Below are 24,202 nucleotides of genomic sequence, written 5' to 3'. Positions count from 1 at the left end.
CTGTAGCCTACGAAGGCTTATGCTCGAATAAATTTGTTAGTCACTAAGGTGCCACAAGTACTCCTGTTCTTTTTGCAGATACAGACTAACACGGCTGCTACTCTGAAACATAGAACATCTTTCTCTGAACCATTGCCAGTATAATGCTGATTATGCATGCAGGGCAGTAGAGGGTGGGAGAAAAAGACATTACTCAAGTAATAGATGCAGAATTATTTTTAACAAGTATCTGTTACATGCTCTAAGATGAGATTATTAGTTGCACAATAGTTATAGAGATGGTAATGGTACAAATCAGCATGATCTATTACAGGAAGTTGCTGCATATTCTTTTTTTTTAAGTGATTTCACTTGTGGAAACATAGGAATATGTCCTTATGCCCTTCCCTGCTGTGGGGACATTTGCCATAAAAATCAGAGATTTGCTGCCTCACAGAGTTTCTGGTCCTTGTGTTCTTCTAGCACAAAGGGGATCAGTTGATGAGCCATGGAAAATAATTTCCTGCAGCTGTTGTTTTGCTCGTGTAAAGTAAAATAAGGTGATGAAGGCTTTAGTAACAATGTAAGTCTCCTTTACCATATTTTTAATGGAGCATAAAGAAAACACCCACTGCACAGGATCAGCATTCAGCAATAAACCACAAACAAATTCTTAGAGCCTCCTGCTTTTGGAGTCTCAGGTAATATAGGCTCAGGAATTCATGGCCCCTTTTCCCTACTTCTGGCAGTAGGAGTAGAGGTATGAGCAACTCATGATCGGATACCCCTCTTGAGCTGCAACCTTTGGTCTTAGTTAGGGACCTGGATATCATATGGCTACTATATCACCAGTCACTCTGGGAAAAGCCTATAAAAAAACCAAATGGTGAGAGCTCTAACTATTGGTCTAAAGGACATAAGAGAGGGTTGCACCACCAGCAGACATTTGGCGTGGGTTTAGACATGCTCTGAGTATGTCTACTGGATTGGGCCCCAAAGGCAGAGGAACACTCAGTGTGTGAATGAGAGTTAAGCACTGAGCAGCTGGGCAGCGTCAGGATGGAGGTGGCTGAGCACGTGCCCAGCTACCAAAATTTAAGCACTTTGGGGACTTTAATGGCAGAAACTTAAGCACATAGGGAATTAAGATGCCTATGGGGATAGGCAGCAACTGAGTAGGGGTTTTCTGAATGCCAGCGATGCCTAGATGTTGGACATAACACCCCAGGTATCTTATTTTGAAAACAGAGATGTAGCTGATAGAGACCACAGGACACGATAGCAGGAGTTATAGCATATTAAAGGTAACGTCATATGAAGTAGACCAATGGGTGGCAGGCAGGGGTGAAAGTAAGTCGAGTGACTTACCAGTACGTTGGGGCCAGCTCTGGCCCCCGGAAGGGGCGAGGCCTAGGGCGGAAGGGGTGGGGTTGAGGGGGTCAGAGCCAGCCCCAGCCCACCCTGATATGTAAGTGCCTCCCCCACCTGGGTAGCAGCAGCAGCAGCCCAGGGCTCCGGGGGCTATTTAAAGGGCCCGGGGCTCCCCTCTTCCACTGCCCTGGCCCTTTAAATAGCCCCCGGATCCCTGGGGTAGCGGGGGCTCCAGCTGCCTCTGCAGCCCCAGTCCTTTAAATAGGCGCTGGAGCCCCGCCGCTTCCCCAGGTAGAAGTAGGGGAGCCGTGGGCCCTTTAAATAGCTCCCAGAGTCCTTGGGAAGCAGTGGGGCTCCAGCGACTATTTCAAGGACCGGGGCAGCAGAGGCAGTTGGGGTCCCGGCCCTTTAAATAGCCCCCGGAGCCCCTCCCCACCCTAGGGCACTGGGGGCTATTTAAAGGGCCTGGGGCTCCCCTGCTTCTACCACCCCAGCTCTTTAAATAGCCCCCAGAGCTCTGCAGCCGCTACTCCAGGGCTCCAGGAGCGGGGCTCTGGAGGCAATTTAAAGAGCCTGGGGCTCCAGCCACTGCTGGGAGCCCCAGGCCCTTTAAATTGCCCCCTGGGGAAGCCGGGCTGCGCCAGTACGATGCACTGGCTCTTGCCGGTATGCCGTATTGGGCGTACCAGCTTAGTTTCACCTCTGGTGGCAGGCGTGAAGAGCTGATGTAAAGAGCTGCAGAGAGGAAGCCAAAGTGTTACTGATCTTACAAAACACAGGTATATGTTAATAAATGAAGCTTAAGACTATAAAAACAAGAAGTCCTTATAGTACTTTAGAGACTAACAAATGTATTTGGCCATAAGCTTTCGTGGGCTAGAACCCACTTCATCAGATGCACGGAGTGGAAAATACAGTAGCAGGTATATGTACACAGTATGTGCCAGCAATGACCCTCTGTCATATATACTGGCCAAACCAGACAGTCTCTATGCAAAAGAATAAATGGACACAAATCTGACACCAGGAATTATAACATTTAAAAACCGGTAGGAGAACACTTTAATCTCCCTGGTCACTCAATAGGAGACTTAAAAATGGCAATTCTTCAACAAAAAAACCTTCAGAAACAGACTACAATGAGAAACTGCAGAACTGGAATTAATTTGCAAACAGGACATCATCAAATTAGGCCTGAAAAAAGATGGGGAGTGGATGGGTCACTACAAAAACTAATTTTCCCCCACTGTTATTCACACCTTCTTGTCAACTGTTTGAAATGGGCCACCCTCATTACCACTCAAAAGTGATTTTTCCTCCCTTGGTATTCTACTGTTAATTGAATTGTCTCATTAGCACTGACCCTCCCCCCGCCCCCAACTTGGTAAGGCAACTCTCATCTTTTCATGTACTGTGTATTTATATTTGCTACTGTATTTTCCACTCCATGCATCTGATGAAGGGGGTTCTAGCCCACAAAAGCTTATGCCCAAATAAATTTGTTAGTCTCTCAGGTGCCACAAGGACTCCTCATTGTTTTTGCTGATATAGACTAACACGGCTACCACTCTGAAGCTTAAGACTATGTAACTATTTATGTGTAAACAGAGATAAAGTTCTCTTCTATGTGCTTTTTGTGTGCCTGTGCTTCTTTATGATGTATAATGAGGGCCTGAAAGTTTTTTGTTTTGCTTTTTTCTCTTGTTGCTGTGTAAAAATATCTACAAATGACACAAAAGACACAACAGGGGAAAAATTTAAAAAGAATATACACAATGTGGAGATAAATGCACAAATTAAATGTGCTGAAAGGAAGATTTTTCTCTTTAATCTCTTATTTATCATTTTATGTGTGACTTAGGAGACAATATGAAAACTTTTAAACCTAAGTATGCACTTTAAACTGTTTCTATTGCAGTCTAAATAAAAATAACTTCTCACACTTGATGACTGATGTTATGATCCTATTAATATGCCATGAATTTAAAATCTAAAAAATGTTTCATATCTTTTATATATAACCATAGAGAAGTAAACAAAGGGCACAATCCCAACAATTCTCCTTTCTTTTTAGGACACCTATAATGCAGCTAGATCAGTGGTTCTCAAACTTTTGTATTGGTGACCCCTTTCACACAGCAAGCCTCTGAGTGTGACCCCCCTTTAAAAATTAAAAACACATTCTTTTTAATATTTAATTCTACTATAAATGCTGGAGGTGAGGTAGGATTTGGGGGTGTGGAGGCTGACAACTCATGACCCCCCCACATAATAACCGTGCAACCTCCTGAGAGGTCACAACCCCCAGTTTGAGAATCCTTGAACTAGATCAATATGCAGTACTAGTAGCTGGAAGCCTGTATCATCACACAGGTGTAATTCATAAAGTCGGGTGGTAAAAAAGCTGAAAATGGTTGATAATTTAAAAACTGGATGGTAACAGATTGCAAATCCCAGTGATGATTGAACCTGCTCATATTCTAACCAAAATTAGCTCTCTACCATACTTGTTGCTGTTTCCGCAAAAAGAAAAGGAGTACTTGTGGCACCTTAGAGACTAACCAATTTATTTGAGCATGAGCTTTCGTGAGCTACAGCTCACTTCATCAGATGTTTACCGTGGAAACTGCAGCAGACTTTATATACACACAGAAATCATGAAACAATACCTCCTCCCACCCCACTGTCCTGCTGGTAATAGCTTATCTAAAGTGATCAACAGGTGGGCCATTTCCAGCACAAATCCAGGTTTTCTCACCCTCCACCCCCCCACACAAATTCACTCTCCTGCTGGTGCTAGCCCATCCAAAGTGACAACTCTTAACATAATCAAGTCGGGCTATTTCCTGCATAGATCAAGGTTTTCTCACATCCCCCCCGCCCCCATACACACACAAACTCACTCTCCTGCTGGTAATAGCTCATCTAAACTGACCATTCTCCAGGTTTAAATCCAAGTTAAACCAGAGCATCGGGGGGGGGGGGGGGTAGGAAAAAACAAGAGGAAACAGGCTACCTTGCATAATGACTTAGCCACTCCCAGTCTCTATTTAAGCCTAAATTAATAGTATCCAATTTGCAAATGAATTCCAATTCAGCAGTTTCTCGCTGGAGTCTGGATTTGAAGTTTTTTTGTTTTAAGATAGCGACCTTCATGTCTGTGATTGCGTGACCAGAGAGATTGAAGTGTTCTCCGACTGGTTTATGAATGTTATAATTCTTGACATCTGATTTGTGTCCATTTATTCTTTTACGTAGAGACTGTCCAGTTTGACCAATGTACATGGCAGAGGGGCATTGCTGGCACATGATGGCATAGATCACATTGGTGGATGTGCAGGTGAACGAGCCTCTGATAGTGTGGCTGATGTTATTAGGCCCTGTGATGGTGTCCCCTGAATAGATATGTGGGCACAATTGGCAACGGGCTTTGTTGCAAGGATAAGTTCCTGGGTTAGTGGTTCTGTTGTGTATGTGGTTGTTGGTGAGTATTTGCTTCAGGTTGCGGGGCTGTTTCCCAGAATCAACTGGTTAAAATCGTCCTTGAGATGTGGAAAATATTGTTAGTCTTTATGTACTTGGTAGTATATTTAGAGATGCATGTGTCTTATTAACTCTGTTTTCCTAGAGCTCCAGGAAGAAATCCCAGCCAGTGTTTCACCCTAGCTGAGATTTGGGGGGCGTGTCATAAATATAAAGGGAAGGGTAAACCCCTTTGAAATCCCTCCTGGCCAGGGGAAAGCTCCTCTCACCTGTAAAGGGTTAAGAAGCTAAAGGTAACCTCGCTGGCACCTGACCAAAATGACCAATGAGGAGACAAGATACTTTCAAAAGCTGGGAGGAGGGAGAGAAACAAAGGGTTTGTGTGTCTGTCTGTAGTCGTCTTGGCCGGGGACAGAACAGGAATGGAGTCTTAGAACTTTTAGTAAGTAATCTAGCTAGGTATGTGTTAGATTATGATTTCTTTAAATGGCTGAGAAAAGAATTGTGCTGAATAGAATAACTATTTCTGACTGTGTATCTTTTTTGTAACTTAAGGTTTTGCCTAGAGGGGTTCTCTATGTTTTTGAATCTAATTACCCTGTAAGATATCTACCATCCTGATTTTACAGGGGGGATTTCTTTATTTCTATTTACTTCTATTTTTTATTAAAAGTCTTCTTGTAAAACACTGAATGCTTTTTCATTGTTCTCAGATCCAAGGGTTTGGGTCTGTGGTCACCTATGCAAATTGGTGAGGCTTTTTATCCAACATTTCCCAGGAAAGGGGGGGTGCAAGTGTTGGGAGGATTGTTCATTGTTCTTAAGATCCAAGGGTCTGGATCTGTAGTCGCCTAAGCAAATTGGTGAGGCTTTTTACCAAACCTTGTCCAGGAAGTGGGGTGCAAGGTTTTGGGAAGTATTTTTGGGGGAAGGACGCGTCCAAACAGCTCTTCCCCAGTAACCAGTATTAGTTTGGTGGTGACAGCCCCGCAACCTGAAGCAAATACTCACCAACAACCACATACACAACAGAACCACTAACCCAGGAACTTATCCTTGCAACAAAGCCCGTTGCCAATTGTGCCCACATATCTATTCAGGGGACACCATCACAGGGCCTAATAACATCAGCCACACTATCAGAGGCTCGTTCACCTGCACATCCACCAATGTGATCTATGCCATCATGTGCCAGCAATGCCCCTCTGCCATGTACATTGGTCAAACTGGACAGTCTCTACGTAAAAGAATAAATGGACACAAATCAGATGTCAAGAATTATAACATTCATAAACCAGTCGGAGAACACTTCAATCTCTCTGGTCACGCAATCACAGACATGAAGGTCGCTATCTTAAAACAAAAAAACTTCAAATCCAGACTCCAGCGAGAAACTGCTGAATTGGAATTCATTTGCAAATTGGATACTATTAATTTAGGCTTAAATAGAGACTGGGAGTGGCTAAGTCATTATGCAAGGTAGCCTGTTTCCTCTTGTTTTTTCCTACCCCCCCCCCCGATGCTCTGGTTTAACTTGGATTTAAACCTGGAGAATGGTCAGTTTAGATGAGCTATTACCAGCAGGAGAGTGAGTTTGTGTGTGTATGGGGGCGGGGGGGATGTGAGAAAACCTTGATCTATGCAGGAAATAGCCCGACTTGATTATGTTAAGAGTTGTCACTTTGGATGGGCTAGCACCAGCAGGAGAGTGAATTTGTGTGGGGGGGTGGAGGGTGAGAAAACCTGGATTTGTGCTGGAAATGGCCCACCTGTTGATCACTTTAGATAAGCTATTACCAGCAGGACAGTGGGGTGGGAGGAGGTATTGTTTCATGATTTCTGTGTGTATATAAAGTCTGCTGCAGTTTCCACGGTAAACATCTGATGAAGTGAGCTGTAGCTCACGAAAGCTCATGCTCAAATAAATTGGTTAGTCTCTAAGGTGCCACAAGTACTCCTTTTCTTTTTGCGAATACAGACTAACACGGCTGTTCCTCTGAAACTTGTTGCTGTTTGTCACTTCACACAGACTTGACAGACATTCTGGTCTTCAGAGTGACACACGTAGAAAGTGACAATTCTGGAAGATTTGTTTTGATTTGTGTGAGGGGTGAATAAGGATGTGTGCTAGGGTGAGAGGATGTGAGTTTGAGGCAATTGCATGGGCTAGTTGTATTGTTTTGAAGAATTGTGGCATTTAGGCCCTGTAATCTACTACGTGTGCAGTCTCCGCCAGACAACCCATGGGACTGTTGCATGCACAAACATTAGCTGTTGAGTAAGGGTGGGGCGATTAGTTGAGTTACATCAGATTTCACAGTGGTGTTGAACTCTTGGCATGGGATAAATACATATTTTATATACTATAGCTGTCCATGGCACCAGTGTAATTATAAAGTCAAAATGGCTGAGAACTTAAAAACTGGATGAAAACAGACTGTGAATCCCAGTGGTGATTGAACCAGTGACACGCTGAACAAAAAGTGCTCTCAACCCTGTTTGTGATGCAATGGGACCATCTCTCTCAGCAGACACTCCAGGCTTTAGCGACAAAATTCTTGACCCTTATTGGAGCACTGTAACCAAAAGAGAATGAATGCATCCGATGAAGTGAGCTGTAGCTCACGAAAGCTCATGCTCAAATAAATTGGTTAGTCTCTAAGGTGCCACAAGTACTCCTTTTCTTTTGCCGAATACAGGCTAACCTGTCAGAGGAGACTACACTTCCCAGCATGCATTGCGATCGGAGCGTGTGTGGGTGTGTGTCTCGCTCTCTCTTCCCCCCTCTCTCCACACCCACCCATAGTCATCCTCAAGACCACTGACACTACCAATCCCACCATGCTCTGCTCCTTAGTAGGTGGAACTAGCTTGGTCACGCATGGCATGTCGGGATTTATAGTTTTGGTTATTTTTGGGGCACTGGCTCTATTAAGCTGTCTCAGGTTTCCCGCCAGGAATGGAGTGAGCGGAATAGCGTGAAAAAAAAGCGCGCTGTGTCGGCCGTCAGTCACGTGCCCTTACGCCGCCGCAGGGGGCCGCGCGGAGGAGCATCTGCGAAGTGCGTTACTAAGTAACGGTGTATATCCATCCGCCCCGCCCCGCCTCCGCGTACAGGGGAGAACCAAAATGGCGGCGAAGGTGGCCGTTGAGGCTTGCGTGTGAGGGTCCCTGTCCCCCCTCACCCCGCAACCAACAGGGCCCGGTCGGTGCCGCAGGGCCCAAGGTAGCAGTGCTGCTGCCAAGGTAACACCGCTGCCCCGCCGGGGTCTGGGAGCCCGAGTCCGGCCGGGGGGCGGGCCTGGTTGAGGGCCCCGATCTCGGTTACCTGGAGCTCCTCCCAAGGCGGGATCCTTCCCCAGGGCAGCCCCGATGTTATTCCAGCGGCGCCGCTGCCGCATTGTTCCCCTTCTCTCTGCCCGCATGGCCTTTTCCCTGCCGCTCGCCGCGGGGAGTCCGCCGCTCGCTGCCCGGCCCGCTGCACCGGAGGCGCCGCGGAAGGGAGAGCTGGGACGGGCCTGTGAGGAGCCCTTGGCCTTCGCAGCCCGCTCGGCCGGGCCGGGCACGGCCCCCGCGGGACGGGGAGAGCTGCGTGGCGCTCGTCTTGCCCGGCCAGTGTCGCCGGGTCCCGGCGGACAAAGCGGCCGCCGACAGCTCGCTCTCTCACGGAGCGGGGTGGGGGGAGGCGCCGGTTCTGTGCAGCGGCTCCTCGCCCCAAGGTGCCCGGCCAGCTGCGCCGGTCGTTCCCGCCGCGTGGAGGGGTGTTGGGGGAGGGTATGTTGCTCGTTTCTCCGAGGAGACGCTGCGCGTTCACGGGCAACGGCCGCCCGACCGCTTCCTGCCAGCGGCCCTTGGCGCGGAGCCCGCCCGCCGGCTTTGCCGCTGGGAAGGAGCGGGTCCGCCCTGCTAACGGCCTCCCCACCTTGTAGCGGTTGAGGCCGCAGCTCGGCTCCTCCATCCCCGCTGGCGGCAGCAGGAGGTGGAGGGGGCAGGAACTTTCCTGCGCTGGGGTCTCGGAGCGACTGAAGGGCAGGCAGGCAGGTAGGTCGGTCCTGGGTTCTATTGCCTGGGCCTGGAACAGCGATCGTAATGAAAATGGACTTCAGCTGGGGCCCTTCGTGTGCCTGGCCACTCGGTATCGAGCGTGTTTATGGGCGATTTATTGTGCTAGAGCCGGGGCTTCTCGGTACCCCCCACTGGAGGGACATCTCGCCGTCCAAGTAACATTCCTGCCGCAGTGTTTTTGTTCACAGTTGTTTGTGATACATGTGAGGATATGTTTCAGAGTAGCAGCCCTGTTAATCTGCAAAAAGAAAAGGAGGACTTGTGGCACCTTAGAGACTGACAGAATTTTATTTGAGCATAAGCTTTTGTGAGCTACAGCTCACTTCATCGAATGATTGTCAGCTGAAAGAGATTAGAGAACTATTTCTCTGGGATTTTGTTTGTTTACATCGTGGGTTGGCAACACTGCTTTAGTCAGTTTAATGTATAGCCAGCTTTCTCAGCTGCTTGGATCTCCCAGTAGCAACAGAATATGAAGGCAAAACTGGAGATTAGAAGGGGGATTCATGAAGTGTCTGTGGTATCTGAAATTACTTTTAATTTAGCTTTTTTAAGGCTAGATTTTAAATTAATGTTGTCCCTTTTAAAATCTCTAGTTTTCAGAACTTCTGAGTTGAAGATTGTGCAGAATATTTGATTCCCTCCACAATCAAATTACAAATGTTGAACATATGAGCTTTTTCAGCTCAAATGGATACTTTAAAATTTGACAAGAGACTGTTTCATAACTTGTTGGAGTCACACTTGAAGTTGTAAGTGTACATAAAATAAAAGGCCTAAAGTAAAAGGTTACATCTTGGCATTGGTTTGTTCTTGTGCAAATGTTTACCTGACTTGTACCTTTACACAATTTGTTTATTGCCAGTATAATAGGATCAGCAGTTTTGATATTGGATTGTGTTAGGTCTATACAATACAAAATTGATGGTATGGATCATTAGTGCAAGTCCTGATAGAGTGAGGAGTTGGTATGTTGGCTTTCTGTGACTGCTTGATGATAAAAATGAGTGAACATTCTCAACTTTAAATTTTTGGAATTTTTTTTAAATTAGCTTTATGACCCATTTTTCTGATAGACTATCCACTAACTGCAATGACCTGATTTTTTTTTTTTTTTTTTTTTGTATTTTAAAACCTTTAAAGGGTAGGAACTATTTTCTTCTTTGTTAGTGCTTCTAAGGGGCCCTTCAGCAAGGGAGATACTGACCAATGGGAAATGGTGAAACTGACTATATGCGAAGTGTCACCGAAAACCAGAGAAAATAAACATAAAAGATGTTAATGTGGCTTTTTGGCCCAAGGGCCACATGTGGGTTGTGAAATTTTATGGAGACTCGGGTAGGGAAGGCTGTGCCTCCTGAAACAGCCTGCGCCCCGCCCCCTCCCACTTCCTACCTCCTGACTACCTCCCTCAGAACCCCTGACCCATCCAACCCCCCTGCTCCTTATCCCCTGACCACTCCCTCCCGGGACCCCTGCCCCTAACTGCCCCCTGGCACCCCACCCCCTATCCAACCCCCCCTACTCCCTGTCCCCTAACTGCCCTGCCCCCTATCCACACCCCCGCCCCCAACAGGCCCCCTGGGACTCCCACGCTTATCCAACCTCCCCTGTTCCCCACTCCCTGACCTCCCCCAAACCTCTGCCCTATCTAACCTCCCCCTGCCCTGTCCCCTAACTGCCCTGACCCCTATCCATACCCCTACCCCAACCGTTTCCAGGACTCTACCCCCATCCAACCCCGCCTGCTCACTGTCCCCTGACTGCCTCAACCCCTATCCACACCCCTGCCCCCGAGACTCCCACCCCCTACCCTGCTTCCCATCCCCTGACTGCCCCCACACACACCCCGAACCTCCACACCATCCAACCGCTCCCTGTTCCCTGACTGCCCCCTGGGACCTCGTGCCCCTTATCAAACCCCCTACCTGTGCCCCCTTACCATGCTGCTCAGAGTGGCAGGAGCTTACAGCCCCCATTGCTGCACTGCCTGGCAGGAGTGGCGGATCAGAGTGCCGCCAGCGATGCAGTGCACTGAGGCTGCGAGGAAGAGGGAAAAGCAGGGCTGGGAGCTCAGGGGCCGGGCAGGATGGTCCCGTGGGCCACAGTTTGCCCTCCTCTGTGCTAGGAAGTAAAGTGAAAGAAAATAACACACCAAGAAAAGTTTCAGAGTAACAGCCGTGTTAGTCTGTATTCGCAAAAAGAAAAGGAGTACTTGTGGCACCTTAGAGACTAACCAATTTATTTGAGCATAAGCTTTCGTGAGCTACAGCTCACTTCCTCAGATGCATATCGTGGAAACTGCAGCAGGCTTTATATATACACAGAGAATATGAAACAATACCTACTCCCACCCCACTGTCCTGCTGGTAATAGCTTATCTAAAGTGGTCATCAGGTGGGCCATTTCCAGCACAAATCCAGGTTTTCTCACCCTCCACCCCCCCACACAAATTCACTCTCCTGCTGGTGATAGCCCATCCAAAGTGACAACTCTTTACACAATGTGCATGACAATCAAGTTGGGCTATTTCCTGCACAAATCCAGGTTTTCTCACATCCCCCCCACCCCCATACACATACAAACTCACTCTCCTGCTGGTAATAGCTCATCCAAACTGACCACTCTTCAAGTTAAAATCCAAGTTAAACCAGAACATCTGGGGCGGGGGGTAGGAAAAAACAAGAGGAAACAGGCTACCTTGCATAATGACTTAGCCACTCCAAGTCTCTATTTAAGCCTAAATTAATAGTATCCAATTTGCAAATGAATTCCAATTCAGCAGTTTCTCGCTGGAGTCTGGATTTGAAGTTTTTTTGTTTTAAGATCGCGACCTTCATGTCTGTGATTGCGTGACCAGAGAGATTGAAGTGTTCTCCGACTGGTTTATGAATGTTATAATTCCTGACATCTGATTTCATGTATCCTGACATTCATAAACCAGTCGGAGAACACTCATCTGAGGAAGTGAGCTGTAGCTCACGAAAGCTCATGCTCTAATAAATTGGTTAGTCTCTAAGGTGCCACAAGTCCTTCTTTCTAATAAATTGGTTAGTCTCTAAGGTGCCACAAGTACACCAAGAAAAGACCAAGAAAAACTGAACTTAGTTTCACGTGCATGACATTTTATTGAATTAACTATTCGAAAAGAGCTGCATGTGGTCTCAGTTAAAACGAATGAATCAGAAAAAAGTTGGAAGAGCTGTATAGTTCAAGCTCATCTTGGTGAAAAATATCTCATCTCAAAGTAACAAATAATTTGCATCAGTTTCTAAGAATTGATGTGAGTCCAATAGGGATGTGGGTTTATTAGAAAACGTTTTAAAAACAAATGTAAGAAATCATCAGGATATGATAAGCTGCCTGGACAATGATTCAGCAAGGTGCCTAAGCATATGCTTAAATTTAAGCATATAAGTAAGTCTAGTTGATTTAGTGAATGCTATAAGCCAGGATTAAAAGTCCCAATGCCACCAAAATATTGGTAAATAGGAGAGAAGAGTTACTTAAGATTTCAGAAGTTTGCATAGGTGTAACTTACCTGATTTTGGAGACTTAATTAAGTGGAAATACTCAATCCCTACAGGAGGTTTTATGTAGTAGTAAAAAATGTATCTGATGTGCGTCTTACTTCTGTTAGATGCTAAGATAAATATTGCCCATTGTTTTTTACACTGGAAAAAAAATGGCTGTTGTGATGTAATCTTATACTAGACTTAGACAAATTGTATAACATCATAAGGGAAGAATATACTTACCTAGTTTGATTGTAAACCAGATGATCTTTAATCTTGCCAAGATGAACTCGTAATGGCCAGTGATGTAGGTAAGGATAAAATGGTTGTTACACTGTCAAGCCTGGCATATATTCACTTGGTGGATTTGCCCTTAATTGCAAAACGTATTCTGTGTTTGCACTTGGTGTTGATGGAGCATATTGATTTGAAATGAGGTCTCTATTAAACGATCTTTCATAAAATTTTGGATGACATACTGTTTTCCTCCTCACTTGTAGACCTTTGGTGGTGACATCTGCTTGTAGCACCAGGTGCACTGCCTTCTCTAGTTTAGGTGATTATGCTTTTGCGTGGCAAAGTCTTTACTTTTCCCATCAAAGTCACTTTTTCCATCAAAGCTGCACAGGGGCTTCTCTCTGCAGTGTCAATCCCCAATCACTGAACAGTCACCAAAATTATCAAGTCTGTTTCTTTCAAAGAGACATAAAAGCTAGTTAGTTTATCTGAGGACCCACAGTTTAATACAGAGGACTGAAATGATTTTATGGTAAAACTAAAAATAAGTTTATTAATAGTAGACAGGTTTCAGAGTACCAGCCGTGTTAGTCTGTATTCGCAAAAAGAAAAGGAGTACTTGTGGCACCTTAGAGACTAACCAATTTATTTGAGCATAAGCTTTCGTGAGCTACAGCTCACTTCATCGGATGCATACTGTGGAAACTGCAGACACATTATATACACAGAGACCATGAAACTACCTCCTCCCACCCCACTCTCCTGCTGGTAATAACTTATCTAAAGTGACCACTCTCTTTACAATGTGTATGATAATCAAGGTGGGCCATTTCCAGCACAAATCCAGGTTTTCTCACCAGCAGGAGAGTGAGTTTGTGTGTGTGGCTTTTGGAAAAGGGGGAGAGGGTGAGAAAACCTGGATTTGTGCTGGAAATGGCCCACCTTGATTATCATACACATTGTAAAGAGAGCGGTCACTTTGGATGGGCTATTACCAGCAGGAGAGTGAGTTGGGGGGGCGGGGGGGCAGAGGGTGAGAGAACCTGGATTTGTGCTGGAAGTGGCCTAACTTGATTATCATACACATTGTAAGGAGAGTGATCACTTTAGATAAGCTATTACCAGCAGGAGAGTGGGGTGGGAGGAGGTATTGTTTCATGGTCTCTGTGTATATAATGTCTTCTGCAGTTTCCACAGTATGCATCCGATGAAGTGAGCTGTAGCTCACGAAAGCTTATGCTCAAATAAATTGGTTAGTCTCTAAGGTGCCACAAGTACTCCTTTTCTTTTTGGTCCTACTGTGTGTTTTTGAGCAAGCTGGTGCCCTCTTCCTGCTGTTTGGTCATTCTGTTTACCTTACATGCAACATACTTTTATTGTGTTTTGCTTGCAAAGCCTGCCCACATACATTGCATTGTTTAGGACAAACCAGTTTATCAGTTCTACAGTAACTCCTCGTTTAATGTTGTAGTTATGTTCCTGAAAAATGTGACTTTAAGTAAAATGATGTTAAGCGAATCTAATTTCCTCATAAGAATTAATGTAAATAGGGAGGGTTAGGTTCCAAAGAAATTTTTTTCACCAGACAAAAGACTGTGTGTGTGTATGTACACGTACTCTCACTCTACAAGGCAGCACAAATGGAGGGAGGGGAGACAGCATGGCAGAGACATACACCCTATGTGTGAGAGCGAGCACGATGCACATTGCCTCTTTAAGTACGCTGACCCCATTCTAAGTACATTGCCTTTTTGAGTAGATCAGCAAGTTTAGACAGCAGCTGCTGCCAGCAGGCTCCCTCCATCCTGAGCCCTGTCGTGTGTGTCCCCCATCCCTCTCCACTCTATGGAGATGGGGTAAACAGTGGGGAGGGGGACATCCTCACATTAGCCTCCATCTTTCCCCCTGCACAGCAAGCAGGAGGCTCCCGGGAGCTGCTCCAAGGCAGAGGGCAGGAGCAGCACATGGTAGTGGGTGGAGGGACAGCTGAACTGCTGGCAGTTGATAGCCTGCTGGGCAGCTGCGCGCACAGGGAACTTAAGGGAGCGGGGAGCTGATGGGGCGTGGGGGGACTGCTGGTCCACCCTGATTCCAAGCCCCCACCAGCTAGCTCCAACTGGCTGCTGGTTCTGCAAGTAGTGGACAAAGCAGGCGGCTGCCAAACAACGTTATAAGGGAGCATTGCTCAACTTTAAACGAGCATGTTCTCCAATTGATCAGCAGTGTAATAACGTTAACTGGGATGACTTTAAATGAGGAGTTACTGTACTTGGATTGCTTGGTCTAAATATATTTTAGTAATTTATTTCCAGCACACGTACATAACTCTTTACATTCTAACTGTAAGTGCATCATGCAAGAATATTAATGACTAGAGTGTCATCAATGTTTATATGGTACCTTACAAGATATTCTTTGGATAAATATTGTAACAGTGTGCTTTGTGTAGTGAGTTTGTCAGGCCTGGCAACAGTTGTAGCTAGATGGGCATTGAGGGGCTCATACAGTCACGTTTACCGCCGCTATCAAAAAATAAGTCAAAGATAGTTTTGCTTGCAAACCTTGTAATCTGTTTAGTGCTTGTTCCTTCTATGGATTTAGAAACTGTTTTCAAAAGTAATACATGCTTATGATATTTTAATTTTTTTTGTTTTGTAAATTAGCCTAGCTATGCAGTTTGTGCCTAGGCAGAGGTGAACCAGGGATTTGTTTACACCTGAAGTTTTACTGCTTTAACTACATCAATAAAAGTGAAAGTAGTACAACACCCTCATGTGGACACAATTAAATGAGTATAAAAGTGCTTATATTGGTAGAGTTTATTCCTGTACAGGAAGGGGAATGCACTGTCCTGATATAAGGCACCTTTTTTGCCAGTGTAAGTACATCCACATTAGGTAACCATAATATTTACAGTGGTACAACTTTCAGATGTAGATCAGGCTTAATTCTTCTAGCATCAATCCTAGATGGATACCAAGAAATCACTTTGGTAGCCAACTTATAAACACAGATGACCTCTGGACATATAGTGTGCTTTTTCTGTGATGTGAAAATGTGTTTTTTGGAATTAATGGTCTCAGATGGGGACAAAAGTCTGACCCACTAGTGTTATATACCTTCTGGTTTTTTTGGTCTCCTATCTAAGCTACTAAGTTCTGACTAGCACCAGAAGAAATAAAATAACACCACATTGTATTGCATAAGATAACTTCAGAACATGATCCTAATTTTCACCTGACAGCTTGGGCTATGTAGGAAAGCGATTACTTGCAAAAGTGTGTCAGTATTCCACTTCTGTAACTGAATGTTATGTGAATATCAGTGTGGGTGAAAGGAACTGGTTTCCTGCTCAACCCAGCTAACGTGTTTCACGGCTACCTGGACTACAAATTTGTTCTTGTGTTGTGCATGCTTGGTATCGCAGCACTACTGTATACGTAATTACACATAGTTTGTGATCTTTCATACCAATGCTCAACAGGATAAGCTAAGGATTCAGCTTTAAAAAGCTATTATATTTTTCTCTAATTTTCTTTAGCTATATGTAAGTAGGTGTTGCTTGTATCAAAACTAGTTAAACTTAGGCAGAAGTGATTTCCTTAACTATTGACAGAGTGAATTTAACTTCAGATTTGTTTCTAATGCAGACCCTTAGTTTATCTTATATTAGCCAAACTATTTCCTTGCTAAATACACAAATATAGTGGTTCATATGTTTTTATTTTTATATAAACCATATTTAGGATAAACCCCAGGGCATTTTCTAATTAAATGTTTGTAATTTGTGGTATAGCAAGGAAAAGGAATTCCTCTTACTGGTTGTTAGCTAGTGTCCCTTTCAACGCTCTGTTGGGATATATTTTAGTATTGAATAAAGGGCATTTTGCTTTGGTTACGTTCTTTATAGGAAACTTTTAATTCTTGGAAGATGTATTAGACTGACATCACTGTGGACCTGATGTTACTGTATTGCATTCTTTATAGTGTTTCCATGAACTAAAATTTCTCATTATACCTTTGTGCTCTTTATTGCACAAGGTGAATATTCTAAAATATTTTTAATTTGTACTGTTCTTTTATAATAGAACAATTTTAGAAAGTAAACCTCATAGTTTATTGACAACATCTGTGAGAATGTTTAGTTTTAGCACCTGTCTTGATTTTTCTCTGCATTGCTAATATTTATGGATTTTAGTGTTTCATAAAATACCTTTGTAAAATATTTTTCATAATAGCTCAATTTCCTAGGCTTCTGAGGAACTGCATATAATTTTCTATGGTCTCATTTACTTCATGAAAAGTGCATAGTGCTGAGTTTGGATTAGAATAGTTTGTCTTTAAAGAAAAGATCTCTAATTTTTAGTTGCAACGGGAAATATGCTGCATTAAAATAGGTTTAACTATAATTTTTTTATAGCATTTTTGACTGCATACCATGGCAACAGGAGGTGGTCCTTTTGAGGAAGGCATGAATGATCAGGACTTGCCTAGCTGGAGCAATGAAAGCTTTGATGACCGGCTGAACAATACGGTATAATTCATGTTAACTTTTTAATTGTCACATCATACTGAAAGTGAAAATTGACATGATGGATAGATATGAAACCGTAAAAATTGGCAAACAAAATACTGTAGTAGTAGTTGTTGCTTACATTCTGTTCATAAAACTAAATACATGTGTCCAACTGAAACAAAAGTCAGCAAACAAATAAATGTATGATAGATTTGAAAGCCATACACTGTTACGAATGATCATCTGTGGTCAAGAGGTGGCCTATCAAAACTGAGTTGCAAATCTAGGTATGTATAAACCATTTTGGGAGGGGGAGGGAGACTATTTGATTGAAAGCCTTAAGTGGGAATTTTCCCTCAAGGTTAAGCATTATAACCCTCCGAAGACTCAGTGGAAGAAAAATGCTAGTGTAGCTTTGTTTCAAGTGAACAAATACTTCTGAAGACAAAAAAGGTTAAGTGGACCAAACTTCCTGTCAGATAACTTATTATTTGTGCTTTAGAGAAAACTATATTATCCAATTTGATTTTCAAATTATTGCTTAAATAAAAGCATGTTTTGACATTTTTGTTTTTTTCTGTAATTCTAAAATAGAATCAAACTTCAATTCACTGAAGTAAACCATATCTTTTTTTCACTAAAGAGATAATGAATATGCTTTTTTTTCTGCTTTTCTGAAGGACTGGGGGGGTCAACAGAAGAAAGCAAACAGGTCTTCAGAGAAAAACAAGAAAAAATTTGGTGGGGAAGGTGAAACAAGGCTTACTAATGACATATCTCCAGAGTCCTCACCCGGAATGGGACGGCGGAAGACAAGGACTCTTCATAGTTTTCCTCACACTAGATATATGACTCAGATGTCTGTTCCAGAGCAAGCAGAATTAGAAAGGCTTAAACAAAGAATAAACTTCAGTGATCTGGATCAGGTTTGTGGATGTGTATTTGCAAAAATTGTATAAATGTGAATATAAAACCACACAAACCTGCTAAACTGTCTTTATTAATCTGACAGACTTCAAAAGGAAACGTTTCAGAGTAGCAGCAGTGTTAGTCTGTATCTGCAAAAAGAACAGGAGTACTTGTGGAACCTTAGAGACTAACCAATTTATTTGAGCATAAGCTTTCGTGGGCTAAAACCCACTTCATCGGGTGCATGCAGTGGAAAATACAGTAGGAAGATGTATGTATGTATATATACAACCCTCCCCTCCCCCCCAATGAAACAGTGTGTGTTACTATACACACTGTACGAGAGTGATCAGTTAAGGTGAGCTATTACCAGCAGGAGAGAGAAAAAAGCCTTTTATAGTGATAATCAAGGTGGGCCATTTCCAGCAGTTGACAAGAACGTGTGAGGAACAGTAGGGGGGAAAAATAAACATGGGGAAATAGTTTTACTTTGTGTAATGACACATCCATTACATAATTTCCCCCCATTTTTCCCCCCTACTATTCCTGACACATTCTTGTCAACTGCTGGAAATGCCCCCCCCCCCCCCCCGCTGGTAATAGCAAGTACTCCTTTTCTTTTCACCTTAACTGATCACTCTCGTTATAGTGTGTATGGTAACACCCATTGTTTCATGTTCTCTGTGTGCGTGTGTATCTACCTACTTACCTACAGTATTTTCCACTGCATGCATCCGATGAAGTGGGTTTTAGCACATGAAAGCTTATGCTTAAATAAATTTGTTAGTCTCTAAGGTGCTACAAGTACTCCTGTTTTTTCAAAAGGAAAGACTTCGAAAGTCAGTGGCTCAAATAAAAAATGTGCATTGACATCACATAGCAAATAATAATCCATATTCTGAATTGGAAAAAGTGTAGAAAAATACATATATTCTGGATCATGGTGTCCAGATACCTTCTGGTAGGTCAGCTATTTTCACTAGACCGCATACCTGAAGGTTGGCATATGGTGTCACTCGGTAGTGTAATAAATTGCAGTTCTCCAAATGAGTATTTCTCTGTGTAACACATCTGTGAGAGTTAGAGGTTATTTAGTACCTGCCAATCTTGAAAGTATTTTCTTGAATGCATTTCTTTCTGTAATTTGAGATTCTGACCCTGGATTGGGTGCCTTGTGGCAGAATGGAATGTCATACTTTTTTCTATACTTCCCTAAATTTTTGCTGAATTTAAGTTTTCCATTAAAACAGTGACAATAAAACCTAGTCTTTATGGTTGTGACAGTAACTTGGGCTAATGTGACCCATTGCTTTGCAGTCTTCCCAAATCTGAAGACAGACTACTCTAGAGCTTCTGTTGCTGCTCTTAGCTTTTCAAGGAACAGTAGAGTGGAACTGATATACTTAACGTCACGGTTGCACACAGAGTTCTGAATAGCATCAGTAAACATTCCAGCCTAGTAGTGGCAGAAGAAAGCTCTGGAGCTACGGATGGGGGAGGATAACAAAAAATGCAGTCTAGACTAGGGTAGAAGATCTTCCCACACAGCAAGCAAGAGGCTATATAGGAATTCAGTATCAGATGTTCTTTATTCCAGTTCAATAGTGAGGAGGCTATGGGATAAGTAGCTTCTTTCTCATGCATTTGGAAGGGAGATGTGGCTTCACATTATCAGGCATGAAGTTGGAGTTCACAGCAGGGTCCCGGGGCAGCACCCTGATAAAAATTGTAGAAGTCTCCCTGTCATTCCCAATACATTGGTTGGAAGGTCAAGTTTCTGACCAGAATCCGCCTGGTGGAGATGGTTTTAATCATTTTTAATCTGTCATCAGCTACTAAGTTTAGTTCTCTGGCTAGGAGGTGAATCTTTTGGTGGTGTCGTGTGGTGTGTGTGTCTCTCCCCCCCCCCTCCCCCCCCCGCTATGCCCAATAATGCCACATGATGGTACCACTCTTGTTCAACTGTGAACTAATAAAAGTAGAACAATGTTTTTAAAGGAATATTGAAGTAATATATGATAACTTCCTTTGGTTTGTTTTTATGTAGAGGAGCATTGGAAGTGATTCTCAAGGTAGAGCAACAGCTGCTAACAACAAACGTCAGCTTAATGAAACCAGAAAACCATTCAACTTCCTATCACTGCAGATTAACACTAACAAAGGCAAGGATGCTGCCACAAGCCCTCAAAAAAAAGAAACTGATGGATCATCACAATGTAAAGAATTATTTGCATCTGCTCTAAGTAAGGACTTCTTGCAGAATTATCAGGTGTCTGTTCAAGAAGATGGAAGAGGAGAACCTGCTATGGATAGTAGCCAGGTATTGTTCATGACTCAGTGTATTCCTATTGTAATCTCTTCCTCCTAAAAAACTGTAACTTTTAGAAAATGTCTAATTTCATTGTTGTGTTGTAGACACCCTGATGAAGCTTCCTAGAAAGTTTCATTAATTTTTAAAATTAATTCCAAATGGTTACTAAGATGGTTTATATTTTGCTACTCTTAATTTTTTACACAGTAACTTGCTTCGGAATACATTAAATGAGATTTAAATTATACTACATGTGGGAATGCTTATGATCACATAATGCTAGTAACTCTGCATACTGAGAGAGAAGCAGTCTATTTAATACACCACTTTTAAGTCTAGAGATTGGTCTGATTACCATTTTAATGGTTTTGGTAATTTCTGGGACCAGCATACAAATTGTGACATAATGTTTAGAGATATGAGCTCAATGGTGCACCTGGTATCTGTGACAGAAGCAACATTAATCCTCAGTCTTGGAACTTTATGCACATGTTGAAGTCAGTGCCAATAATAGGATTGAGGCCATAAACTCTAGTATGTCACCTTTCATTTTATTTACCTAGGTGTGGTATAAATTAAATTATCACCCTCATGTCTTGTGGATCACAAATATCAAAACTATTGATGAACTTACTGAATAATTTCAATGTCTTCTCTGCAGATTGTGAGCAGACTAGTTCAAATTCGTGACTATATTGCTAAGGCCAGCTCCATGCGGGATGATCTTGTAGAGAAAAATGAAAGATCTGCTAATGTTGAGCGCTTGTCACATCTCATAGACCATCTTAAAGAGCAAGAAAAATCCTATCTGAAATTTTTGCAAAAGATGCTTGTAAGTTTCAGAGCCTTAAAAATAGATATGTCTCTCTTAAGCAATGTGAGAAAACTTTAAGGAGTCAATCATTGGCATTTTGATGGTACTGCTGGGAGAGTTAACTTCAAGATACAGTGCCATCCATAATAATTCATTTTTACTACCCCATTTATATAGCTTTTGATTTATGCCCCTAAAATATTTCAGGCTAGAGAAAATGAGGAGGAGGATGTTCGGACTATAGATTCAGCTGTGGGATCTGGTTCTGTAGCTGAGAGCACATCGCTAAACATAGATGTGCAGTCTGAGGCTTCAGATACCACGGTAAGCTGCTTTTAGTAATTAAGGTGCTAGAAATGAAGACTTGTTTTTTTCTTTTCCTGACTGATACTTGATAGTATTGTTAATCTGAAATTCAGTTCAAGGAGACTTAAACCCCCCAAACTCTCAATGATGTATATTTTTAAAAAGTTTGTTTTTTAAAAGCTTCTGTTGTAGCAGTTTTACTTTTTGGTAGCTTATGAATCTTTTAAATAGTTCTAGGGGTTAAATATGTATCTGGCCTATTAATGCAGAAAGGACTAGTTTTCAAAGCTGTTTTCGGTAAGTGGTGTGCTTCCAGTACAGGGGGAATTGAAGGGTAATGGAAGAGTGGAAATGGTTCACTATCATGGGTTGTTGCTATAGAAAGCATAAGTATATCTATAGTGATACCATAAAAAGCATTGCTCTAGGACGGGGGTTCCCAACCTCTTTCATTGAGTGGGCCACCTCTTATTAGAGTGTCTTATGGACTCTGGCGTTTCTACATATATACACTCATGATTGCATAGACCATCTCCTCTCCCATTTGTGATCACATAACTTTCCTGTAGCAATTTCAGCAGTTGCTCACGTGGAAAAGAACATTGAATTCTTCCTAATTTTTTATCGCCTTTTAAATAAAATTTAAGCATCTGTGTATATGGCATTGACTCTTTGTTTCCAGCCAGCGTGCTGTGGACCATCAGCAAAGTGCTCCACAGACTACGGGTTGGAATGTGTGTTCTAGGAAGTTAAAAGTAGTGTTTAAATAAAGAATACAGAGGTACTTGATTAAAATTCAGAATGAAACCAGACAGTCTCTCAATCTAATATCAAAGTCCTGCAAGATGTTTTTGTTTTTATCGGGTCTTTCAGAATGATAACATTGTAGAGATTAAACATCTACATCTAACTTTTTAATGTTGTTTAAAATGTGAAAAAATAACCAATACTGATAGAAATATATATCCATGTAGAATTCTCGTAAACAAAGCTTGTATCTTGTTTATACAGAAAGCATATTTTTTCATTTTTATGTGTGTGGCTTTAAGAATTTTGGAATTAGGTTTCTTTTATAATATAGTTCTTTGAAATATTGAAAGTATCTCTATAATTACATGATACAGTGATATTTGGAATCCTGTCATTTAAAAAAAATTTAATAAAGGAAATTGAAAATACAGTAAAATTAAACAAGCGAAGACTTATTTGAAGTAATAGTTTGCCATATATAATAAATAAGACACAAATGAACTAGGTAAGCAATGTTATAGTTTAAAAATGCATGTTAAACAGGAGTGTGTTCTAAATCTAACCTACTAAACTATTTAATAAAGGAAGTATCTTTTAGTTTGAAAATTCGGCCCTGCATTGAGGACAAACTAGGGAATTCAGCTTCACAAGGACAGGTTTCAGACATTGACGTTACAAGTCCAAAAGGGAAAGGTGACAAAGCTGCTCTGAATGGCAGGGAAATCTGGCCTATTAGGATTGGATTACCCTCACAGGTACTCTTCAGAATATTAACTTGGCAAGTCTCCAAAATAGGGTCTGTACTTGCTGATTTTCTTTTTCTTCCTCAGTTCCTTTGTTGCTAAAGTGCTTTAAAACATACTAATATTTGTAATGAACAATTACTTTTTTCTCTCATTCTTTTCATACAGAAGCTTCTGGTGTTTAATGCTTTAGTTACCACTATAACAATAGATCTGTCTGTCTTAACTGTGTTTGGCTAAATTTTCATTGAATGTCTCTTCTTCTTCATGTTGACTTGTTTTGGGAAGTGGAGATTTTATAAAAATGAGTTTTTACTAATCTCCTCCTCCAACCCAACATATGTTCTTTTTTTATTAGTGAGGGGTATAAATCTAACTCTATGTCCAGCTATTAATCTAACTTTTTGTAACCACAGCTTGCCACTTCAGGTTCATGCCTTGATGCAATTGCACTCTTATTTCTGGGAAAGTGTTTTTAAATTGGCTTAATGTAGTGTCATTTTAGATAATTCACACTTAGATCTGTTAATTTTCATGCTATTAATCTGCCTGAAAGAACGTAATAACAAACATCTTGTGTAGAGAAAGTGTAGTGGAAGATCAAAAACTTCTGTTGCCCAAGGAAAAATATGATCTGTAATAAACTCTCTACAGAGGATAAACTGTGCATGCCTGTTGCAGTACCCAGTTATACCTGCAGGGAAAAACACATTTGTGGGGGTCAGTGCCTTAAAAACCGTGTTTTGAAATGTGTCCAGTCCTCCTGTGATTTTTTTTTTCAATAAATATTTTTGTAATTGAATTTTTAGTGCTCCATCTTTTTTGTTTAAACTCAAATTGTTTAAATACATTATTTGAATACAGTAACTTCTCGCTTAACATTGTAGTTATGTGCCTGAAAAATGTGACACTCTGACATTAGTCCCCCCTCTTTCCTCCCTCCCCTGCACAGAAAACAGGAGGCTCTTTGGGGGCAGCTCAAAGGCAGAGGGCAGGAGCAGCACATGGCAGTGTGGGGAGGGACAGCTGAACTGCTGGCAATTGGTAGCCTGCTGGGCTTAGGAAGCTGATGGGGTGGCTGCCAGTCTGCCCTGGTTCCAAGCTCCCACCAGCTAGCTGCAACAGGCTGCTCTTCCTGCAAGCATTGGACAAAGCAGGTGGCTGCCAAACAACATTAAGGGAGCATTGCACAACTTTAAACGA

General features: G+C 42.4%; 2 protein-coding genes across 26 annotated transcripts in view; one reads left to right on the top strand and one right to left on the bottom strand.

Moving 5' to 3' along the window:
• The window catches only part of FGL1 (fibrinogen like 1), a 70,985-nt gene extending 62,266 nt beyond the window's left edge, over positions 1 to 8,719 (bottom strand). The window contains exon 1 of one of the 3 annotated variants that reach the window (XM_073341909.1): positions 8,162 to 8,719. The gene's annotated coding sequence lies outside the window, so the exon portion shown is untranslated. The remainder of the gene's footprint in view (positions 1 to 8,161) is intronic. The other 2 variants (XM_073341906.1, XM_073341908.1) reach the window with 2 other exon arrangements.
• Positions 7,925 to 24,202, top strand: part of PCM1 (pericentriolar material 1) — an 89,206-nt gene continuing 72,928 nt past the window's right edge. For 11 of the 23 annotated variants that reach the window (XM_073341884.1, XM_073341896.1, XM_073341893.1 and 8 more), the window contains exons 1-7: positions 7,925 to 8,079; positions 17,071 to 17,184; positions 17,847 to 18,092; positions 20,123 to 20,395; positions 21,048 to 21,218; positions 21,408 to 21,524; positions 22,841 to 23,011. In XM_073341884.1, coding sequence (XP_073197985.1) covers positions 17,089 to 17,184; positions 17,847 to 18,092; positions 20,123 to 20,395; positions 21,048 to 21,218; positions 21,408 to 21,524; positions 22,841 to 23,011 — 1,074 coding nt within the window. In that variant the 5' untranslated portion in view covers positions 7,925 to 8,079; positions 17,071 to 17,088. Of the gene's footprint in view, positions 8,080 to 8,704; positions 8,875 to 9,494; positions 9,651 to 17,070; positions 17,185 to 17,846; positions 18,093 to 20,122; positions 20,396 to 21,047; positions 21,219 to 21,407; positions 21,525 to 22,840; positions 23,012 to 24,202 lie in introns of those variants that run through there. The other 12 variants (XM_073341894.1, XM_073341889.1, XM_073341898.1 and 9 more) reach the window with 9 other exon arrangements.

The sequence above is a fragment of the Lepidochelys kempii genome, chromosome 4 (genome assembly GCF_965140265.1).
Source record: "Lepidochelys kempii isolate rLepKem1 chromosome 4, rLepKem1.hap2, whole genome shotgun sequence".
NCBI classification, from domain to species: Eukaryota; Metazoa; Chordata; order Testudines; family Cheloniidae; genus Lepidochelys; species Lepidochelys kempii.
Note: the sequence above shows the minus strand (reverse complement) of the source record. Positions and strands in the feature narration are given on the sequence as shown.